The 19,730-nt window shown below is 42.0% G+C and overlaps 3 protein-coding genes across 15 annotated transcripts in view; all 3 read left to right on the plus strand.

The window, feature by feature from the left end:
* LOC122868597 (meiosis inhibitor protein 1) overlaps nt 1-7,646 on the plus strand; it is a 59,167-nt gene extending 51,521 nt beyond the window's left edge. For 10 of the 11 annotated variants that reach the window (XM_044180699.1, XM_044180706.1, XM_044180701.1 and 7 more), the window contains 3 exons: nt 319-450; nt 5,242-5,369; nt 6,125-7,646. In XM_044180699.1, the coding sequence (XP_044036634.1) occupies nt 319-450; nt 5,242-5,369; nt 6,125-6,179 (315 nt within the window). In that variant the 3' untranslated portion in view covers nt 6,180-7,646. Of the gene's footprint in view, nt 1-318; nt 451-5,241; nt 5,397-6,124 lie in introns of those variants that run through there. The other variant, XR_006376151.1, reaches the window with a different exon arrangement.
* LOC122868621 (coiled-coil domain-containing protein 134-like) lies at nt 7,389-15,658 on the plus strand. Of its 2 annotated transcripts, none has more exons than XM_044180758.1 (7): nt 7,389-7,646; nt 11,121-11,251; nt 11,419-11,540; nt 12,608-12,692; nt 12,952-13,133; nt 14,106-14,177; nt 14,389-15,658. In XM_044180758.1, exons 2-7 carry the CDS (start codon nt 11,122-11,124, stop codon nt 14,512-14,514), a joined length of 717 nt encoding a protein of 238 aa, XP_044036693.1. In that variant the 5' UTR covers nt 7,389-7,646; nt 11,121; the 3' UTR covers nt 14,515-15,658. The 2 variants fall into 2 exon arrangements, with proteins under 2 accessions (XP_044036693.1, XP_044036692.1); XM_044180757.1 differs by having other exon boundaries at nt 7,391-7,646; nt 11,118-11,251.
* A 69-nt stretch (nt 15,659-15,727) lies between these two features.
* Nucleotides 15,728-19,396, plus strand: LOC122868606. Of its 2 annotated transcripts, none has more exons than XM_044180729.1 (2): nt 15,728-15,902; nt 16,581-19,396. In XM_044180729.1, the coding sequence occupies exons 1-2, from the start codon at nt 15,881-15,883 to the stop codon at nt 18,539-18,541; spliced, it is 1,983 nt and encodes a 660-aa protein (XP_044036664.1). In that variant the 5' UTR covers nt 15,728-15,880; the 3' UTR covers nt 18,542-19,396. The 2 variants fall into 2 exon arrangements, with proteins under 2 accessions (XP_044036664.1, XP_044036663.1); XM_044180728.1 differs by having other exon boundaries at nt 15,743-15,902; nt 16,569-19,396.
* Nucleotides 19,397-19,730: the final 334 nt, after the last annotated feature.

The raw sequence follows: 19,730 nt of genomic DNA on the forward strand, positions 1-19,730 counted from the left end.
GATTTTGTTTAAAATTTGGGGATTGATGTGGAGCTCTGCACCTTTCCCACATTTTCGCATTTTTACAGAATTGTAGCAGATTCAATTGACTTCCACATCAACCACAATATGAAATCACTTCAAAAGGATAACATGTTTATTGCTGCCTTGATTCTTTATGCTTTCCTCTCTCTCTTTATTTCTTCCTCCCTCTTTTCTCACTCTAATTCTGCTGTGTTGGTTAATGACTACATCTGTGTGTGATTATGCATTTATATGTGTACATCTATCTGTGTATCTGTGTGTGTGTGTGTGTGTGTGTGTGTGTGTCCTCTGCAGCTCCTGCAGCATGGCAGTATGGCAGTGCTGTGGGAGCCTGACCTGCTCCAGGTGATGGAGGCGGTGGAGAGGAGGGGGGTGAAGGAGCTCAGCGTGGAAGCAGCACAGGTCCTCAGGCTGCTCCTCACACAGGTACACCCGTTCATGGTGTGCACACTCACACACACACACACACACACACACACACACACAGATAAATTAATATAAGAACATTGTGGGGATTCTCACAATAGGTCTTTAACATGCTGTTACCCCTGAATATCTACATTAAATGAATTACTAAAGAAATCAAGTTCATAGAAGTCGGGTTCTTGCAGTGTTTATATTACTTTGAAATTTTTATTTACAGTCAGCAAAATACAGAGACAGCAGGGGAAATGTGGACGGGGAACACCAGGTTTGTTTATGCAAATAAAATACCAACATTTTGCACAGCAGCACTGCAGTAGCAAAATTCCAGTTTACAACAGTAGCCTCAGTGTGGGACTTCATCATACTTCACATAGTGGTGACAGGTAAACGGTTGAACGAGAGCTCTAGTGGAGCGTTGCGATTGCAAAGACCAATGCAAAGTGTAAGGTCAGAGGTCACCAATTAGGTTTGTGAGTTGGTCTATCTCAGGGGTTGCTCCTGGAACCCTGGTCTGCTCTACGCCTGTTGTCTGGTATTTGTGGTCTGTTGCCTGAGGCTGATGCCTCTGCAAACACACGTTGACTATTTTGCCTGTTAGGCACATGCCTGGGACAAATCTCACTCCCAACAGCCTTGCACTTTGCCAACTCCACACCCTGCTTCCACTCTTGTAATTGTATCATTAAGGCACTCTAATCTACACAAAGCAAAGAGTTACTGTGATCTAGTGGTGCCTGTCATTGGCATTAACTCAGTAACCCCAGCTATAGTAAATACCCTTCAGTGTCCAGAATCATCTGTCGTGTCGGCACTAATGACTCTTCATCTGTGTTGGACAGACTGAATTTAAAATCTTCATTTACACCCCTATTGACACAGGCATGCACCCTGTTTTGGGTCCATAGACCTCAGTTGCATCCATCAATTACATGTCAGGCAGAAGGGATACTGTTGTGCTTTTGGGATAGCATATACAGGTGGAGAAATACTTGCATGAGAAAAGCTTTTAACTTGAACCGTATGCTCTGCTCCACAATTTTAGCTCATTTCTGACCTTAGTAGGGCAAATTTAAAAGATTAAGAACAGTCAACCCTGCAATAGAAATGATCAAATTGAAGCTTATGGTATATTTGACTCTGATATCTGTGATTATTGATTAATAGTTTGCATTAGGATTACAACATTTAATAAATCACAACTCCTAGTAGCTCCTGACTTGGCAGTTTAAGGCGAGGCATACACCCTGCGTGACAACCAAGACACACAACGGACCCAACCGGTTGTTTAGCATTTAGGCATTCAAGCAATAAATGCAATCAGAGCTGCCAAGTCAGGATACTGTTTGAGTTTACTGTCTAAATTCTGGAAGCCATTCAAATTCTATAAGAATAAAGTCGCCACCTCTTTGCCTTAGATGTTAAAAAGATGGTGTTAGTCTAAAGGCCTCTACTGGTTGGTGAATGATTAATTAAAACTGTTTATATATGTTATTCTGCACTATTCTGTAGTTGCTGTGCATATCCATCAAAGATAAACTTTGATCTCACAGATGGAAACAATAATTTATCAAAAAGGTGACATTCAAACTAGGGTCCTTGTTCTTGGCTCTCTCCTCTCCAATGCTGGGCACAGGCATACCAAAAGGTCAGGCAAATTGCATTTTGAGATTAGAAGAATACCATCATGTGGCAGTGACACTTGGGTTAGTGTTTCCACTGAGAGGCCTTCGAGGTTCACACATTCTCAGTGTTCAGTAATGAGTATTGTGCAGTTGAGTTCATTTCAATAGCACAAAAATAATATGGCTAAATTACCTGAGGCAGTGCAGTTTATTGTGGCGCTTCACAAGCATAAAATACATTTGAGTTTCCACCTGTAACGGTGGAAGATTGTTGTATTGTTAATATAGTAATATTGAATTTAGAAATGTAGGACACCCTACTAAAAGTGCAAACAGAAAAGATGTTGGTGAGAGATTTTAAAAATGTAAATTAATGATTTTTTTTTCCACAAATCATGAAGGTGAATAGCAGAATAACTGATAAAAACAGCTTTGCTCATCTGTGATTTTTGCTCTGCTCAGTTGTGATCACAGCACTTATGTGGCACAAGCTTCTTATACAGTTCTTATCATTTGTCAAATCACACAGATTCTCCCCAGAAGAAATATGGCATTCTATGAACTGGTTTCAAAGGCATGTACTGTATTCTCTGTGAAAATGTTTGTTTCAGCATAAGTTGAACATGATGAACTATGTTCTTGACGTTACCCTTGTTAGCTTTGCAGCAAGTGCATAATGCCCATCTGGGTTTGCTTCAAGACATTATAAAACACAGAAGGAATAGCAGCCACATCAGATTGCTTAGCTTTGAATTTGGCATCATATATAGGACCAGAAACGCATTCAGTATTCTGAAAGTAGCTCAGAATCAGAGGAGTGACAGAATGATGGCACACACTGCAGCTCCCAGTGCAGTGTGTGCCAGGGAATCATAAACTGTGTGAATGCGTGCGCATGTGTCTGTCTGTTTGCTTGTGTAGTGTGTGTGCGTATGCGTGCGTGCGTACCGTGTATGTATCTGTGTGTTTCTGGAGACATCGAGGCAGTTTAGGGGAGGCAGGGTTCAATGTGACAGACACACTTCTTCTTAACAGTCTCAAGACAGTCTGAGTTTTCTCCCTTGTTATCTCCTTTGCTCCAATCTGTCACACATAAACATACTCACATTTACACACATTGAACTTCACAATATTCATAGGTTTTGTTGATCTGCTTGTGGGCTGAAGTGATATCTCAGTTTGTGAGGAAGTTCTCTGTGCGCATTTGTCAGCGATCTGGTATCATATCATTGTCTTGCTTCCTCGCCATTAGTCCTGACATAACCGTGAACTTTGGGTCTGTGTTTGTGTGTGTGTGTGTGTGTGTGTGTGTGTGTGTGTGTGGAGGCATGTAGGCACATACTATGTTCCTGTCTTCCAGTCAGACTCTTTATACATTTGCTTGTGCTTGTCTTCCTGTCACTAACTATATGTGTATGTCTATATGATCCATTGGCCAGTGTTAAGGGTTAGCAGAGGTGAAGCTGCAGCTTGCACTGCATGCTTAGTTAGCTTGTCCCCTTTTCATAATTTCTAATGCTTGCAGACTTCTAATAACGTCCCCCAGACTGGAGGGACTTACCCATCACTCTTTCTATCGCTTTCATTCTTGCATACACAGCCAGAGCTTTCACATGCTGGCCTTTTCTGTTTCTCCCCCTTAACTTCCTCTCTCCTTTTCTTTTGCTCTCCAAATTGTTCTCACCCCAGTAATTCAATTCCATTCACCTCTGTTTCCCCCTTTTTGCTCTTAACATGTTTTTTATTCTGCCCTTCCCTTCACTCGCCTATTCCTCAAAATACCATCCTCTAGAGTCACTTGATGGAAACTGTTGCCAAATAGAAACAGCTTTAACTTGGGAGTGCAACACATCACTTGTTGTGTTTGAAGCTATTCCGCTTCTCTCTCTGGATACTTCTCAAAGTTACAGATTTTTTGTTCCAACCAACCATATATAGTCAGTCGTAGTTTTCAGTTGTTTATCTTATCTGTTGGTGCAGCCTTGTTGGTGTCAAATCAAAAATTGCTCTTAGCAGAGCAGCATGCTGAGCTGAGTACTCTGACTGATCTTTACAAGTCTGAAGTACTGAAATAGACATTATCCATTCTATCTGAACCCACTGTCTTCACCATAAATTCTATTCCCCACCTGAGTACTCTAACTTCAAATCCACACCAGTCCAGACAAAGTTGCAAGAAGTCTTTCATCCCTGCAGCCTTCAACTTAGTTGCCTACTCCAGCGGTGCCGAGAATGATGACTTTGGCAATCATGAAGAAGATCATGATAATTTGGTGACAATACAAGGGATCTTTTTGCTTTAATAGCAGTACTACAGCAATGCTGCTGCAGCTCACAACAATATTGTGTTAATATGCTTTTAATTCTGTTTGTTTGAAAGGGTTACACAATAATTCTGTTGCCTTTCAGCTTTACTGATGCACAAGACCATGTATTTTCAGACATTTTTTTGTATTGTCTGATATTTTCATGTCAAGCAGATTGAGTTTGCCAGTGTATGTAATGTTCTACACATTACACTCACAGCTCAGAGCTTCAGACAAGATCGAAGAGAATGATGTGATTAAGTAACTCTGGATCAGTCACGTACATTGAAGTGACCTTTAGTTAGTCTCTGAACCTCTGACTCCTGCAGGGGATCTGATCACTGGCAGCTCTGTGTTGGTACTTGGCGGTTCCTCATGAACAAGCCTGAACAGTAATCCTTGTTTTCAAAGTCTGCATCTCTGTTGGGACCACACATAGCTGTTGGAAATGCACTGTAACCTTTTAACTTTTGTAAAGGTTTTCTCTTGATTGTGAATATTTTCTACAACATTTTAATTTTCTTGTTGCTGCTTATAGCAAGTATTCACTGTTCATTATTGCCTAAAGTATACTGTTACATTTACAGTATAGCTCTATTTACTGCCTTTGTATACATTTTTATCTAATGCGCGTGCCTGTGACAGCTGAAATAAATAGTTTTGTTTTTGTAGTAGGAGAGGTTCCTGTCTTACGTACTTATTTAGCACTGCAAATCCTGGGTGTGTGTGTGAGTGTGTGTGTGAGGCCCCTTCCTGTATGTTGCTATCGTTTCTTCATTATGCTGCTTCTCTGTCCTGCCCTGTCTTTCCTCTCCCTTTTAATTTAACAAAATGAAATTCTCGCTCTTCTTTTGTTCATTTAGATCCAGAGCAGTGTCCTGCATCCGCCACCCACAGAGGAGCACACGCAGAAAGTGAGGAGCATGACAGAGTCCCTTGGCCCACAGACGCCAGCCGAGAGCTGCAGCCCCAGCCTGCCCAGCAACATCTTGTATCCCTCCCCTGTTTATGAGTGAAACACACTCATAAACACCTCTGAACACACATAGGCTGACATGCTGTATATATTATGCAAGCACATGCTCTTTCACCTATACACGAACTACAGCTTCCATCCTGCAAAAACCTCAGACGTGCCTCTGTAAGTATCTGACAAGTGTAAAAACTGCAGCACATGCACACACACTCTGAGCACACCAAGAAAGATACCCATACTGTTCTTCAAATGTCAGCAGAGCATCTTCATCAACATTCTCTGGCAATTTATTGAATGTCTGTGTTGTGCTTTTTACTTAATCTCTTTGAAAGTGTGCTGTACAACACAGGGTTGTTACTGTATTTCAGTCGGCCAGTGCTTAAAGCCTCAGTATATCTGTCGTGCTGATTGACTCACACACGCGCGTGCACACACTCATTCTTTCTTTCTCACACTCTCATATACTCAGTCTATGTCTGTTCAGTTTGATATTAGCTTTATTGGCTGCTGTTATATAAAAACAATGTTGTGAAATCACATTAATAGTAAATAAATACACAATTAACAAGTGGAACACCAACTGTGTTTGAAGCAGTAGTTTGATACAGAAAATGCTCATTAAAGATATTTTATGCACTTATGTTAAGTGTAACCTAAATATAGTATCTGTTAAGATTGTTTGCTTTCAAATATAAACTCTCTCTCTTACACACACACACACACCCCTACTTTCTCATCTTGCTTCATTGCTCCTTAACTATTGTCCGCAGGCGTGTTGGAGATGTGTCCATCTGTCTGTCTGACTTTACAGTAAAAGCAGGCTGATGTTCCAGCAAACTGATATTATAATGGCTGATGTTATAATGCTATCAATTTGCCAATTTGTTTCATTGTTCATTTATGCTACATTTCTTGAATTCCTATGTACCTACTGTGTTTCCTGTTGTGCTCTTAAAGCAGCATCAGGGTGTCTCTACTACAGTATTTTCTAGACCACAATCAGACAAAGAACCTCACTTGGACATTTTTGTGTTATTTGTTTGTGTCTATTTAATTTTTTTTAACTATGGTAGATAGAAGTGCTCATGGTGAAACCTGCCATTAGTGCATTAGTCATTTATTATTAGGATAGACTCGTCTTTTCCATGGATTCTGTAATGGGTCATTTCAAGCAAATTAAAACTGTTAAATTAAAATACTGTTTGTTTTTCTGGGAATCCCTTGGGACAAAAGTGAAAATGACACATTTAACTTTATAGAAGTACAAATGACTGTGATTCATGCGACACATGAAAATGAAAGACGACCCAAAGAAGTAACTGACCTGGTCATAGCAGCGATTATCTTTATAATGGAGAAGGTTTTGTCCCAGTGAGGGTCGCAGCTGTAAATGACCCATCAGCACCTTCACAAAGCTGTCAGTTTGTGAGAGTGTGGCACCCTACAGGCCTCTGGTGTGTTGGACAGCTGTTGGTGATGTGCTTGGGAGCTTGAGAGATGTCAGTGTTGGGCAAAAGTGTGCAGAAGATCTTTGATTACCTCTTTCTGTAGAGCATATTTAACTATAATGTCTACTGATCATGTCTGGATTGGGTTTCAGGTATTCCAGGAAGGAAAAAAACGTAGTTCTTTTGTATTAAAGTAAAACTCCTATTTATTTCTCAGGCGGTGATTCAGTCAGACAGGACATGTGGTCTTCTCATGTTCATTTAATTCAAAGACAAAGTAAATAATGGTTTCCTTGAAAATATGCACACCTTAACGTTCACATTGCCAAAACAGTAAGCTTTAAAAATGATCATCAAACACAGCCACTGTCAGCTTCTGCACATCCTAAGTGAGGTTTCATTTTATGGAAAATATGTTGTAAAACTGGCAAAATGGCTGGCAAAATGATACCACTGAAGCATCATTATCTCAGAGGAAACACATGAGAGAAACGGAACGCACCCCACTCACTGGTGGTGTTGCTCTCTAAATCCTCCGTGCAGAAACAGCATCCTCCTCCGTGTTTATCGCCCGCTGGCTGTCATTCGTCCAAAGCGAGCCAGCCGGTGCGATCGTGGCGCTGACGGAGTGGAGCAGTGAGAGCCGCATGCAAATGAACACCACCTCCGTGTTGCTGTCACCTGAGGATCTAGCGGGGCGAATTCACTGTCCCGTCCAACTCAACAGCGAGCTGACCTTAAACGTCTTGTGCGGAGATTAAAAAAGGTTGAACTGCACTACTTTGGAGAAATCGCTGCCCGCTAATCGCTGCCGTGTGGCGCCGCCGTTTCTCGCTACAACACGGTGAGTGATCCGAGAGTTTGTGGCTGTAATGTCCATCGTCCATCTGCTGTCCGCTGGTTGAAGGATCCGGCGGGGCATACAGCTGCGATGACAGGCGGAATCAATTTGTCGAGGAGCGACTTAAAATACTTCGTTAATTCCCAAAAGCGCACCCCTTGAGGAAACCTTAAATAAATAATTGTGATGTATTATTGCGGGGTTGATTTATATCACCAGTAAATATAGTCTTATATCACAGCTTCATAATAAAAGCGTAATTATCGTCTTAAAATTAAGTAAATTCACTCATTATTGCCCGTAGGCAGTCGCGCTGCTGAAGGGAACGCGGGTCAGGTAGGGGACACGCAATCAATTAAACTGTATGTAATTGATGGTCCACATGACCGTCTTTATTCAGACTCTGCCATCATCATCACCATTACGCATGTCCGTGGTTCTTCCTCTGCATGAATGATAACGGAGGGAGAGCCTCACAGATGCAAGCAGGGAGAGTGAGAGAGATATGATGTGTCAGGAGTCAAACCTCCCACAGCAGGCTGGCAGCCTAAGGGGACTGGATCTACTCCTGCTGTACATCCAGATGTCTGATAGACATCTTGTGTGTTCCATCCTCTCAGGTGTCACTCTCACCTCAAGGGTCAGTTTTGCCTCTTGAAATTATTGCCACAGTGTTGGTTGGTTAACAGTTTGAGCTGTTTCACACTCTTGATTGAAGATTATTTTCAGAAAATGCCTTTTTTCTTCATCTTGTCCTGTGGGATTAGAGAAAATACAGATTGGCATTGCATCGTAGAATATCAGGTGCATGTTTTCACACCACAGGGAATTCAAGCGCAGTGAGGATCTATCTTCACGGGTCTGCAGCATGTTTATATATGATAGCCTACTTATCTGACAAAGCTGGAACCTGGATCTCCCACACAGGAAATCAAACTTCAGCCTCTCTGCCTCGGGAGATTGTTGTTGGCAGAGAAGAAAATCTCCTCTGGCCAAGAGATTTACATGGGCTTACACGTCTTCAGCAAGAACTGCTCTGCCTTCAGACCGCCCCACTGCGAAATCACCTCACCCAAATTGAGTGCCACAGCGACTGACCAAATCTGAACCAGGCCCTCCCACCTTGGATACTGAACATCAGTGGGTCGGCTGGAGACCCAGTCTAGGATTCAGTAGACCAGAATGTGAAAGCATACTTCCTGCAGAGCAGCTGTGTTGTATTAATGGTCCTACAATATGTGTGCTGGGTTGATGTGTGTACAGTAAGTGCCGCTGTACACCTGTAGAAAGAAAGGTGGGGGAAGTGGGGATGGTCGCCTTACTGCTGTCATGACCACAGGCAGAAATCACCCAGATGGATGTTATGTTAGTGGTTTATCTGTCAAATGTCTCATTTCACCCTAAGCAGCCCACCATAAGCTTCAACGGGCACGTGTAATTAACATTGTGGTGTGTCACAGTCACTCATTTGGCCTATAGCCAAGTGTAATCTGATCTCAAAACGTTAGTGCTTTACTGGTAGATTTTCCTATGACTTAGGTTTTCTAAAATGATCGTCCTGTGTAATCAAGGTTGCCTGCTTACGGTTAATTGATGCATTTAGACTCTCATTTCTGTGCTGCCCATGCCACATTAGAGATGATTGATCCACTCTTAATATCCTTACGCTGCTTCTTAAAGTCCCAGCACTTTGCCCCATTGCACGGAAACGTTAACAGCTGCTGGATGTATGTGTTGACTGCATTAAATTGTGCCAGTGGTGATAACCCTTTCGCTCATAAATATCTGTCAGAGCTACAGAGCTGACTGCTTGGAAGCACACAGGAACATCAAATAAGCCCACGAGCTGCTGCCACGGGAGAGACAAGGCCCCCTTTCCTTGGCTGTTATCTAGAAATATTGAGGCTTTCGACCAGCACTTAAGGATATTTAGTGCAGCATTTCTCAGAAAGCTGGGAAAGTACCCAAAAGATGTTCTCAGAATGCACAAATTGGCCTTAATCGAACATTGCCTTCATTCAGCTGTCTTCATGAACACTTGTTTCTGCTGACTCTGTAAGAAAAAAAGTTGTCTTAGTTTTATGTGTAAATAAGAGACTTTGGTGACCACAGAGACCACCACTTAAAGCCATAGTTGATGCAACAAAAGGGAGTTTGTCTGCTTTCATTTTCAGTAATGTCTTTTGTGCCATGTTGGCAGATCAGGAATAATATCTTGAGATCTACTTTAAGATTAAAGTCTTTGGACAGTTGTCATGCTTGTCACACTTGTCAGGATGTGCTGTAAAAGCAAAGCCGTTGTAAAACAGGAGGAAGTTTTAGTATGAAATGATCACTGTGGGTCCATGTTATCAGCACTCTGAAGACAGATAGTGTATGTCTAGGAGCATATGGTTTTCCTCTCTTATTTGAGTGAGATTCTTAAGGGGTTCATTCAGTCTAAATTACATTCACACCCGAGATGTTCAATCACTTCCTAGTCCTTCAGATTCAAGAATCAGCAGCCAGGCTTGTAAAGATTAATTCTTTCAGTGCAAAATCAATTACCTGGTGCTCATTATACTCTTGCACAGCCTCATACTTCTCCTATATCGCCCCTCCACTCACCTCTTGCGTCCCGTTGTCCTCCTGGTCTTCCTCCTGCTTCTCACAATCTGACTCCCTGCATGCCCCGCACCCCCATCCAAGCCCCATATCCCTCTGCATCCCTCTGATAGTATCAATGATGGAGCCCTTGCTAAATTATGCATGAATTATGTGAATTACGTCGCTTTTCATCAACATTGTCTTCTCTCTCCCTCCAGTTACTTCTTTTTCTGCTAATGTTTTCTTAAAAATTTGGCTTTCATCAAATTTTCATTTGATGTGGCCCTATTTTTAGCGGTTGTATTTATCTTCTCACTTTCATCCCTCCCTTTCAAATGTATAAAAAGCCTCTGAGGGAAAGGAAGTTGCAACTGGATGAAAATGTTGATGAAGACCACTGCTTTGGATAGAGAGACCAGGGGGACAGGGAAGGGGAGAAGCAAGAGCAGAGAGGGAGTCTGGTACAGAGATTGTAAAAGTTTCTCTGGGGATTATGCAAGTGCCATGTGTCTTTTAAAAGGAGCATAAGGAGCCCCTCTTCAAATACTTGCTACCCTATAGTGTTACATATTGGCCACTTATCCCCAGCATGTCTCTCTATTTCACATATTACATTCGTATCACAGGAGAGAGAGCCTTTCGAGCAGCTTTGGAAGAAGAAAAATGGCTTCATGAGTAAGAAAACTATTTCAGTAAAAGCTCACTGTTAAGTTAAATCTCTGTAACAAAAGAAAAAGTGTTCAGCGTGACAGTCATAGTCAGAGAATTCTGTTTTGAGATGTACAGTCCTTCTGTAGCCTTAAAAGTTGAAATCACACAACTCTGTGCCGATATTTTGATGTTTAACAATGTGATGTACATCTCATGGCTTGTCATCTCTGTGTTCAGAAGAATGCCTCTCTGCCGACCCCTGCTGACCATGCGGAGTGTATGTGCGGTGGTCCTGGCACTCGCCGCTGTGGCCCTCAGCTCAGCGGACTCAGACATGCACAGACCGAGACAAGACTCCAACCTGGAGATCTGTATCCTTCTGCTGTTGGTGTGCAGAGCAGCTGCCAAATACATAGGCATGTCTGTGGATGTGAATGTGTCTGCCTTTTTAATGTGACAGATGGGTGCATGTGTGTGAGCATTTATAGGAGTTATGCCCATGTGGAGAGTGTGTGTCATCCTGACCTCCTCTTATCAGACAAGCGGCTGTTTGAGACCAAGAGGAAAGATCAGCTGAACGCGCTCAAGAATCTGGTAGAGCTGAACGACATCAATCAGCAGTACAAGATCATAGACATCATGCTCAAGGGACTCTTCAAGGTAGGGTGTGTGTGTGCACTCTCACATCATATGCTCACATAAGTCTGTGGGCAGCAGCAAAGTCAAGCACAGACAAGGCCACTAGTATAAAAGAAAAAAACACACTAACAGCAACAGTTATTTGGAAGAGCTCAACCTTCTCCTGCTCTGCCCCCAGCAGATTGAAGGATAAGAAGGTCCGCAGCCCAACAGAGAATCAAAAGCTTAAAATCCACTGATTACATTCATCAGCATGTTTCCTCGCATTCATTTGAATGTTAATTTGGACTCAGGTGCTTGAAGTGCCATTCACTCACACTAAGCTCTGAGCTTTGCTTTACAGTATGCATCATTTTCCTAGAGGACGGTTATCTATGCATTTGCGTGCCTCTCAAGGACAAGTAGCATAGTCAACATTCAGTAGCTGAAATACATTGTCAGCATTTCTATACCGCCATGTGTGTGTGAGAGATAGAGTGCTTAACAGTGTTCCTGCTTATATCTCTTCCATATACAATCCCCATAGACGCTGCACTGACTCTAATCACAGTCTGTGTGTTTTTGTGCTCAGTTTGTCTGTATTAAAGTGTGAAATCTCTTCTCTCAAAAGACACGTGTTGTGTTTCTTCTTGACACAACTTTAAGAGCAACACAACAGTCAGACAGGTTTCAAACATGTCCCCAGTTTAACTTTATTATCTAAACCACTTATTATAAACCACTTCTTTCTTCAAAGCCTGATTTTCTCACCACTCGTTGCTGTTCAAGTTCTTTTTATAGTCTTGTACACAACAATTACAGTGAAGCAGTCGTTGGCAGTGAAATTCTTAGATCTCAGGCTCCCCAACTGCTTTTACTGATATATATATATATATATTCCTAATGGAATCCACTATGAAGTTGTGTTTAGCAGATTTACTGCATCCCCCGATCTCAGCAGTGAAAGTGGTTTGTAAAAAAATCATAGTAGGAATACATTTTCCTTTAAAATCTTAACTGTATTTTTCACCTGCATTACCACAGCAACTGTAATCCACAGCACATAGTGTAAAGTAAATGGCTATTGAGCTATTTTTCTCATTCTTAAGGTGTTGGAGGACTCGAGACAAATCCTTGTTGCAGCCAACATGCAGCCGGATGACCCTTTCCCAATGGACGATAAGATCAAAGAAGGTCTGATTCACTTTTACACCTCAGCTGTGTCTTCATTTAATTTTTACAATGTCTCTTTCTCTTGCCCTACTTCATATAAGCCTCTTTATTTAGCAGCATCTCCAGCGTGTCTTTCACACTCTGATTCTGTCTCCACCACCTCTGACTGGTTTGTCTTGTGCTCTGTTACCTGTTTCTAAAAGCTCCACCTCTGTCAGTCTTTCTTTCTCTCACCCTTATCCTCTAACCTACTCGTTTCTCTCTTTATGAATCTCTGCAGCTTATTCCCATGTGGTGGAGAATACAGCATTTTTTGGCGATGTGGCGTTGCGTTTCCCCCGTATTGTCCACCACTACTACGACCGGAACCCTGACTGGGGCGGTCTGCTGCGCTGGGGGCTGAAATTCTGTAACCAGACAGGGGTTTTCACAGGAGGAGCCCACCAACATGTCCTCACACTCGTAAGACCAGACAATCACCTATCCTGTCCTTATTGCAGCTAATGTTACTTGTCGATAACAGTATTGTCACAATCCACTGAAATCCTCTGCAGTAAGGGTGTAAAAGAAGGATTCTCTCTTTGAATGCCAACTGTAAAAGCCCTGCATTTGATCAAATCTTTAATGAAAGAAATTAATCTAACTGAATCATTGATGGATTATTGCCCTATTGTGAAGTATTGGTGCAGAATTCAATATAAGTGCATGATGAAATGAAATATTTCCTCTGCAGGAGATTATAGTGAGAATATAGAAAACACTGCAATAAAACAATATCAATGCAATATAGCGCACAGTGGTGTAAATGTGACTGGTGCATAGACATGACAGAACCATCATAGTTCAGGTTATACAGTACATATGGAGATTTTAATGCAATCTGCCGTCATGTCAGAGTACAATACATCCTCAGTGTCAGATAATACCTCTCTGTCATCACTGCAAAATGTGTCATTTGTCATCTGATTTGTCCATGATGTATATGAAACTTAAAAGAGCAATATGGTATGTTTTAATTTGTGGGTTAATGATCTAAACTCTTGCAGGATTAATCTGTGACCTTAGCTATGTGCCAAGAGGATTATATAGTGGATTAATTCTGAGACTCGAAGCAGCAGCAGTTAGCGCCCTGAAAGTGTGCATCCTGCCCTCACTTGTGCCTCAGTAACCCCACGCTTAGTTTCTGATCCCCTCCTCTCTATTTCATGTAGCTCATAGCGTCTGAAGCTGAAATGATAAAATGAGAAAATAAGATATAATGCTCAGAAGAAATGTCGATTTTGTCTGCAACTGCTTGCCAAAATGCATCATAGTGCCGTGGAATAATCGATGTGACAGTGTCTCGTTTTTATTCCTTATCTCTTTTGAAGAAATGATAATGTGCCCCCTCCTCCTCTTTTCCTCTGTCATCTGTCTATTCCACTCATCTCTCAGATGTCACAGGAGCTGGGAATAACAGAGAAAGCCCCAGACTTTACAAACCCGTACCGCACAGAGAGAGATGATGTGAGTAAGATGCATACATGTTGGTCCACACTCGGCCTCTCCTAATGACTTCCCCATCACCCATTAACACCCTAAGGACCCTCTAGTTACTACTAACAAGACAGATCTTTGCTTAATCATACTCCTTTCAGAAATAGTCTCTAAAATAACATTATCTCGCACATAGCCTAAAAAAAAATCTGTCTCTCTCGCCCTTTCTCATCTGCTTCAGGTGCTTCACACTGCCGAGGCTTTCCAGAAGATCCTGAGGGAGGAGGAGAAGAGGAGGAGGAAAGAAGAGAAGAGGAAAGAAATCAGGAAAGGCCCTCGCATCTCCCGCTCCCGCACCGAGCTATAGCGCTGCACCTCAGTGCTTGTGGAGAGCAGAGAAGAGGAGACGAAGACGAAGGAGCATACGCACAGTCCACAAGGGGTGGCTTGACTTGTAGACTCTGATGACAGTGAAGGAAATAAAAGCTGTCATTACTTGTATAAAAGCCAGGTGCTCTATTGAAAACAAGAGAGGGACCTTCAAAGTGACACAAAAAAGTAAAGTGGAGCTTAGTCAGTTTCTGACTAAGACCTGATTTGCTGTACATCTACAGTGATTTATAATTGGAAAATCTAACGTTGTATAAGAGGTAAAAGACGTCTCTGGAACAGGAGTTGATAAGGGAAACTAATTTTTGATAACTTGAGGATTATATAACTGTACTTTGGAATATAATTAATTTTAGTATAATAAATTTGCTTCAGACTTTGCAAAACCCCACTGTATTGTGTCTGGTCTAGAGTTAATGTGTCCAAAACCCATATGCTTCACTGTGTGGTTGCCAAATATAAAATTGACCTCACCTCATTAAATTTGGCCTATTTCTGGTTAGTTTAAGCTTGAATTGATGAAGGAATATCATTTTATTTAGGTTAATTTCTTTTCTTTGAACTAGGATTTGTTGGTGAGTTTCTAGAGGGATGTTTGTGATTAGGTAGATTTACATTCTCATTGCTACTCAAAGTTTTAAGGATGCGTTTTGTTTTGTTTGCCTCAAGGACAGTATAATGGAATTATATTCTTATTTTTTCACCATCAGAGGGGATCATCAGTTAATTTTCCTTTTACATATTTTGCATATACCATTAGTCATTACTTTTACACCAATCCCTGTTGTTGTTTCACTTTAATGACCCTTAATTAATAAGAATTATTTTATCTTGGAAAAATCTGTCAACCAGAACCCTTCATCTTGCAGCCCTGCACCTGTTTCTGTGTTAATCATTATTATTTTTATTTTATTTTTTGCCTTTTTATATTTGCTGGAAATTGACATATTTTAATGGTTTAGATCTATGGAATTTAGATTGATGTAATTTTGAAATAGTATTACGACTGTTATAAAACTATATGTATATTCAGAGAAAGAATATCATTGCTGCAGAATGAACAAGCCATTTTGTTAACAAATTTAATGAAATAAAGTGACTGATATGTACAAAAAAAAAAATTTCATGTTCACCGTGCGTGTTTGTGTGCCAGTGCCACAGCTAACAGATTAGCCAACAGAGGGCGGGCAACTACCAGACTTTTCTATAATTAAAGTCAAATGTTTTTGTTTGGGCTGAACAGAGTTTGAGCTCAACCTGTACCTCAACGTGTAGCTTTAGCTACATTCAGAAGATGAAAACGAAAGGTTGAATGCAGAGAAGAAACTTAGTAAGACAGAGCGATGTTTTATAACGTGGGCTCGGGTAAGACAATCTCTTCATGTGACAGTTGCTCTTTTCGTCATAAATTAGCAACTTGCTAAGGCTAGCTCACTAATGCGGAAGTAACGTTATCTGTTGGCAGTCAATATTTGTTAAAATTAGCTAGCGTCAGGTATTTATAGCATAGCATTTGAGATTAAAGCTCGATCTCTGCATTTGATGTCTGGCGTTTAGTTTCAGGGTTTGTTATCAGTGGGTTGTATTTGAGTTATAAGTTATAAACATCAAGCCTAACCATCTAGCTAGTGGGTAACGCTAGCTATTTCCTCACTCGTAACGTTATGTGATGTTGTGTTTCTGTCCAGAACCTTCCTGAAAAACACTATTCTAGGCTTGTTCCATGTGACTTACACTCTACAACAAGGATCACAATAGAAATAAGTCCTGTGACTTTTTTGTGATATCCTTGATGCTCTTTTAACAGTGAATGTACATTGGTGTTGCAACCATTATAATGAATTGTCAAATAAACAAAATAAAAAAAAAACTTGCACAATTATTAGCAACACCCATTGAGGACAGTCTTGGTCGCTGTTTTTTAATAAATGAGGGATTCCATGATTTATATTAGCCCATGTAATTGCAGTGAACCTATAAAAATGAAATATCAGTAGTCTCAGTAAGTTACAGACCATTTATGTTATGCAGTTTTTCCACCAGGGGATGAGGAAGAGAAAAGGGAGCCAGTTGACATGGAGGGTGAGAAGGAAGGAGATGACTCTGAAACCAGATGGAGTGAAGAACTCAGGTTGGTCCTCATCGGAAAGACCGGATCTGGCAAGAGTGCGTCTGGAAACACCATCTTGGGCCGAAGGCAGTTCCTATCACAGATCAGTGCCAGCTCTGTCACCCAGATTTGCCAGCTTGGGAGCACTGAGCTCGCTGAGGAAGAGGGCGCTGAGGAGGATGGCCAGACTGTCACACAGAGGAGGATGAGGAGAGTGGCGGTGGTTGACATGCCAGGTTTTGGGGACACTCACCTCAGTGTGGAGCAGATTCATGCAGAGATAGCCAAATGTGTGTCTCTCTCTGCCCCTGGGCCACATGCTTTCCTCCTGGTGGTGCCAATAGGACGATATACAGACAATGAGAACCAGGCTGCCTGCGAGTTGACCAAGATATTTGGGGAGGATGCAGTCCGTCACCACACGGTGGTTCTTTTTACCAGGGGTGATGACCTGGAGGGCATAGCGATTGAAGAATACCTGAGGGAGACTGCACCTGCTGGGCTTAAGGCTCTGATTGACAGGTGTGGGGGCAGGTACCATGTACTCAACAACAAAGACCACAGAAACTCGGCGCAGGTTAAAGAACTCTTAATGAAGGTGCACAAGATGGTGAAGCAGACTAATGAAGGGTTTTATACCAATACCCTGTTTTTCGAAGCAGAGGCTGCCATCAGGGAGGAGCAGAAAAGGATGTTGAGGGAGCGAGGGCAAGTAGAGGGGAAAGAACAAGCGGGAAACAGCAGCAGCATGGAAGACCAGGCTAAACTTGCAAAACGAAGGAAGTGCGTCTTGGAGTCTAACGGAGCAGAGAGCACTGACAGGGGATCACAAGGGGTCAGGAAGAGTGAGTTGGAGAGAGGAAATGAAGAGGATTTTAGGGTGGAGAGATGGACAGAGGAGAGCAGAGGCAGCACCTTCAGCCTCCTGAGGGACAGAGTTAAACAATGTAGAGACCAGTTCAGAGGGAGGCACAGAGACTGCAGCAGGGGCTTAAGCAGGCGACAGTCTCTCCGTTCATCCTTGATTCACATGAGGAAGGAGGCTGCACTCTCTGCTAAGGTGCTGGAGAGAGTTAAAATCATGGTGGCTGCTGGAGCCACAGGCATGGCTGTGGGGGCAGTGTTTGGGGCAGCTGCCCCTTTAGCAGCTGCAGCCGGGGCATCTCTTGTAGGTAACTCGGTTGGTTTTGCTGCAGGTCAGTTAGCTGGGATGTCTGTAGCGGGAGGCACAGGTGTTGGGAAAGCTGTGGGGGCCATAGTGGCGGCAGCCTCAGGGAAAACTGCAGTGGCTCTGGGGGCAGCAACAGGTGGAGTTTTGGGTGGTTCTGTGGGAGCCATTGCTGGTGCTGAGGCTGCCAGTCCTGGGGAGGGCGCTCTGGATGCCCTGGAGCAGGTTAGCGTCATAGGGGCCTCTGCTGTGGGGGTGGCGGCAGGTGTGGGAGGCACCATGGGAGCTGGGGCTGCTTTATGCGCAGCTCTGGATGGAGCAGCTTTCAGCACAGCAGCCCTCAGCGGAGCTGAAACTGCAGTAGGTGTAGCCAATGCTTCTGTAACTGCAGGTACTGGGACTCCTCAGTGTGCTGCAGCAGGAGCAGCCTTAGCACAGGAGATAGTTGCGACTGTCCCAGTGGCTGCTGGGTCTTCCAGTGCTGTGTGTGGGTTAACAGGGCCCAGTGTGGCATCAGTGGCCAGCAGAGTGCCAGACCCCTGGGGAACTGTGGCGGCAACACGCATCCTGAGTGCAGTGGCTGAGATAGGCAAGGCTGCAGCAGGCATTGCCCTGGCTGGTGGTCTGGTAGTGAAGGTGGTAAAGGAAAAAGTCAGATGCGGCACAGGAACAACAGAGGCCAATTACTCTGAGAAGAAGTCTTATGAGATCTACTGGAACAAATAAATACAGATCATATTCATATTTTTTCCTAGCCTCCTGATCAAGTACTAGACTCCACAGTAGCTTCCCTCAGTGAGAGATGTTGCTATTACCCATTTACTGTATATAAAGAATCTAAGCTATTACCATAGAAATGCAAAACACCTTGAAGATGCACAGCTAGCAGCCAGAGCAATGTAATATAAAACAATATCGTATGAACATTAAACACAATAATAGATAAAAGAAAGCCAATGTTGGTTGGAACTGTTTGGGGCAGGTGAATAAGTTTTTACAAGATTGTGATTCATCTCAGCTGGTTGGTTTGGAACCAGACTTAACATCTTCATTTTTTTATAAAATAATAATAATAAGAAGAAAATAAAAAGTAACTTACATCTGGAAACTGGGCTGCAAATGTGGGTGTCAGTTCAGCCGTGTAAGCTCAGTTGAATAAATGACATGAATTTCATAAAGGTTTACAATTTGACTTTTTTTTTTCTTTTGCCCTTTCTAAAGAAGAATCACAGAACTATAAACAGAAAATAAGACATTCTCTTAAGCACCATATTACAGTGTTTGCTGGGTGAGATGAATGTGTTCATGTAATAAATCTCACTTATTACAACACCCAGTGTTGAAATGAACAAAATGACTGAAGTATTAAAAAGCATTTTGAATCCTGAAGTGTTTGTACTGACAGATGACAGTAGCTGGTTGTATTGTAGTGTTTCACATCCTGTAATATGTAAACCAGACAAGAGTTTTGCAGTTATATATTATAACTGGTTTTGACCAACCAGTACCACCTGTAAATCAGTGTGTTAACTTTGTTGCAGTGAAATAAACTAAAAGAGACAGGATTCTTCCATGACTGAATATTTTGGCCTCATTTCTTGTCTTCTGTTGTTTAGTTGTTTTTTCTGCCAATACCTCAGCTGTGGAACTTAATTTCATTAGAATTAGAAGTTTTGGTGAACACAAAACATTTAATCTGTAAATAGGGAAACATAGTTATCACAATGTCAAGGGTATTGCATAGTAGCAGGAAAATGCATATCATTTGAATGAATATGTCTGCAGTGTTTATTTGATTTTAGTTATTAATGTATTATTTATTTATTTATTTATTTATTTATTCTCATTATTTCAAAGGTGCTGAATTTGCCTAATGAGGTTCACTTTATTCATGAAGGTAGGGGGCGCGGTTTAT

This window comes from Siniperca chuatsi, linkage group LG21 (assembly GCF_020085105.1).
Source record: "Siniperca chuatsi isolate FFG_IHB_CAS linkage group LG21, ASM2008510v1, whole genome shotgun sequence".
NCBI classification, from domain to species: Eukaryota; Metazoa; Chordata; class Actinopteri; order Centrarchiformes; family Sinipercidae; genus Siniperca; species Siniperca chuatsi.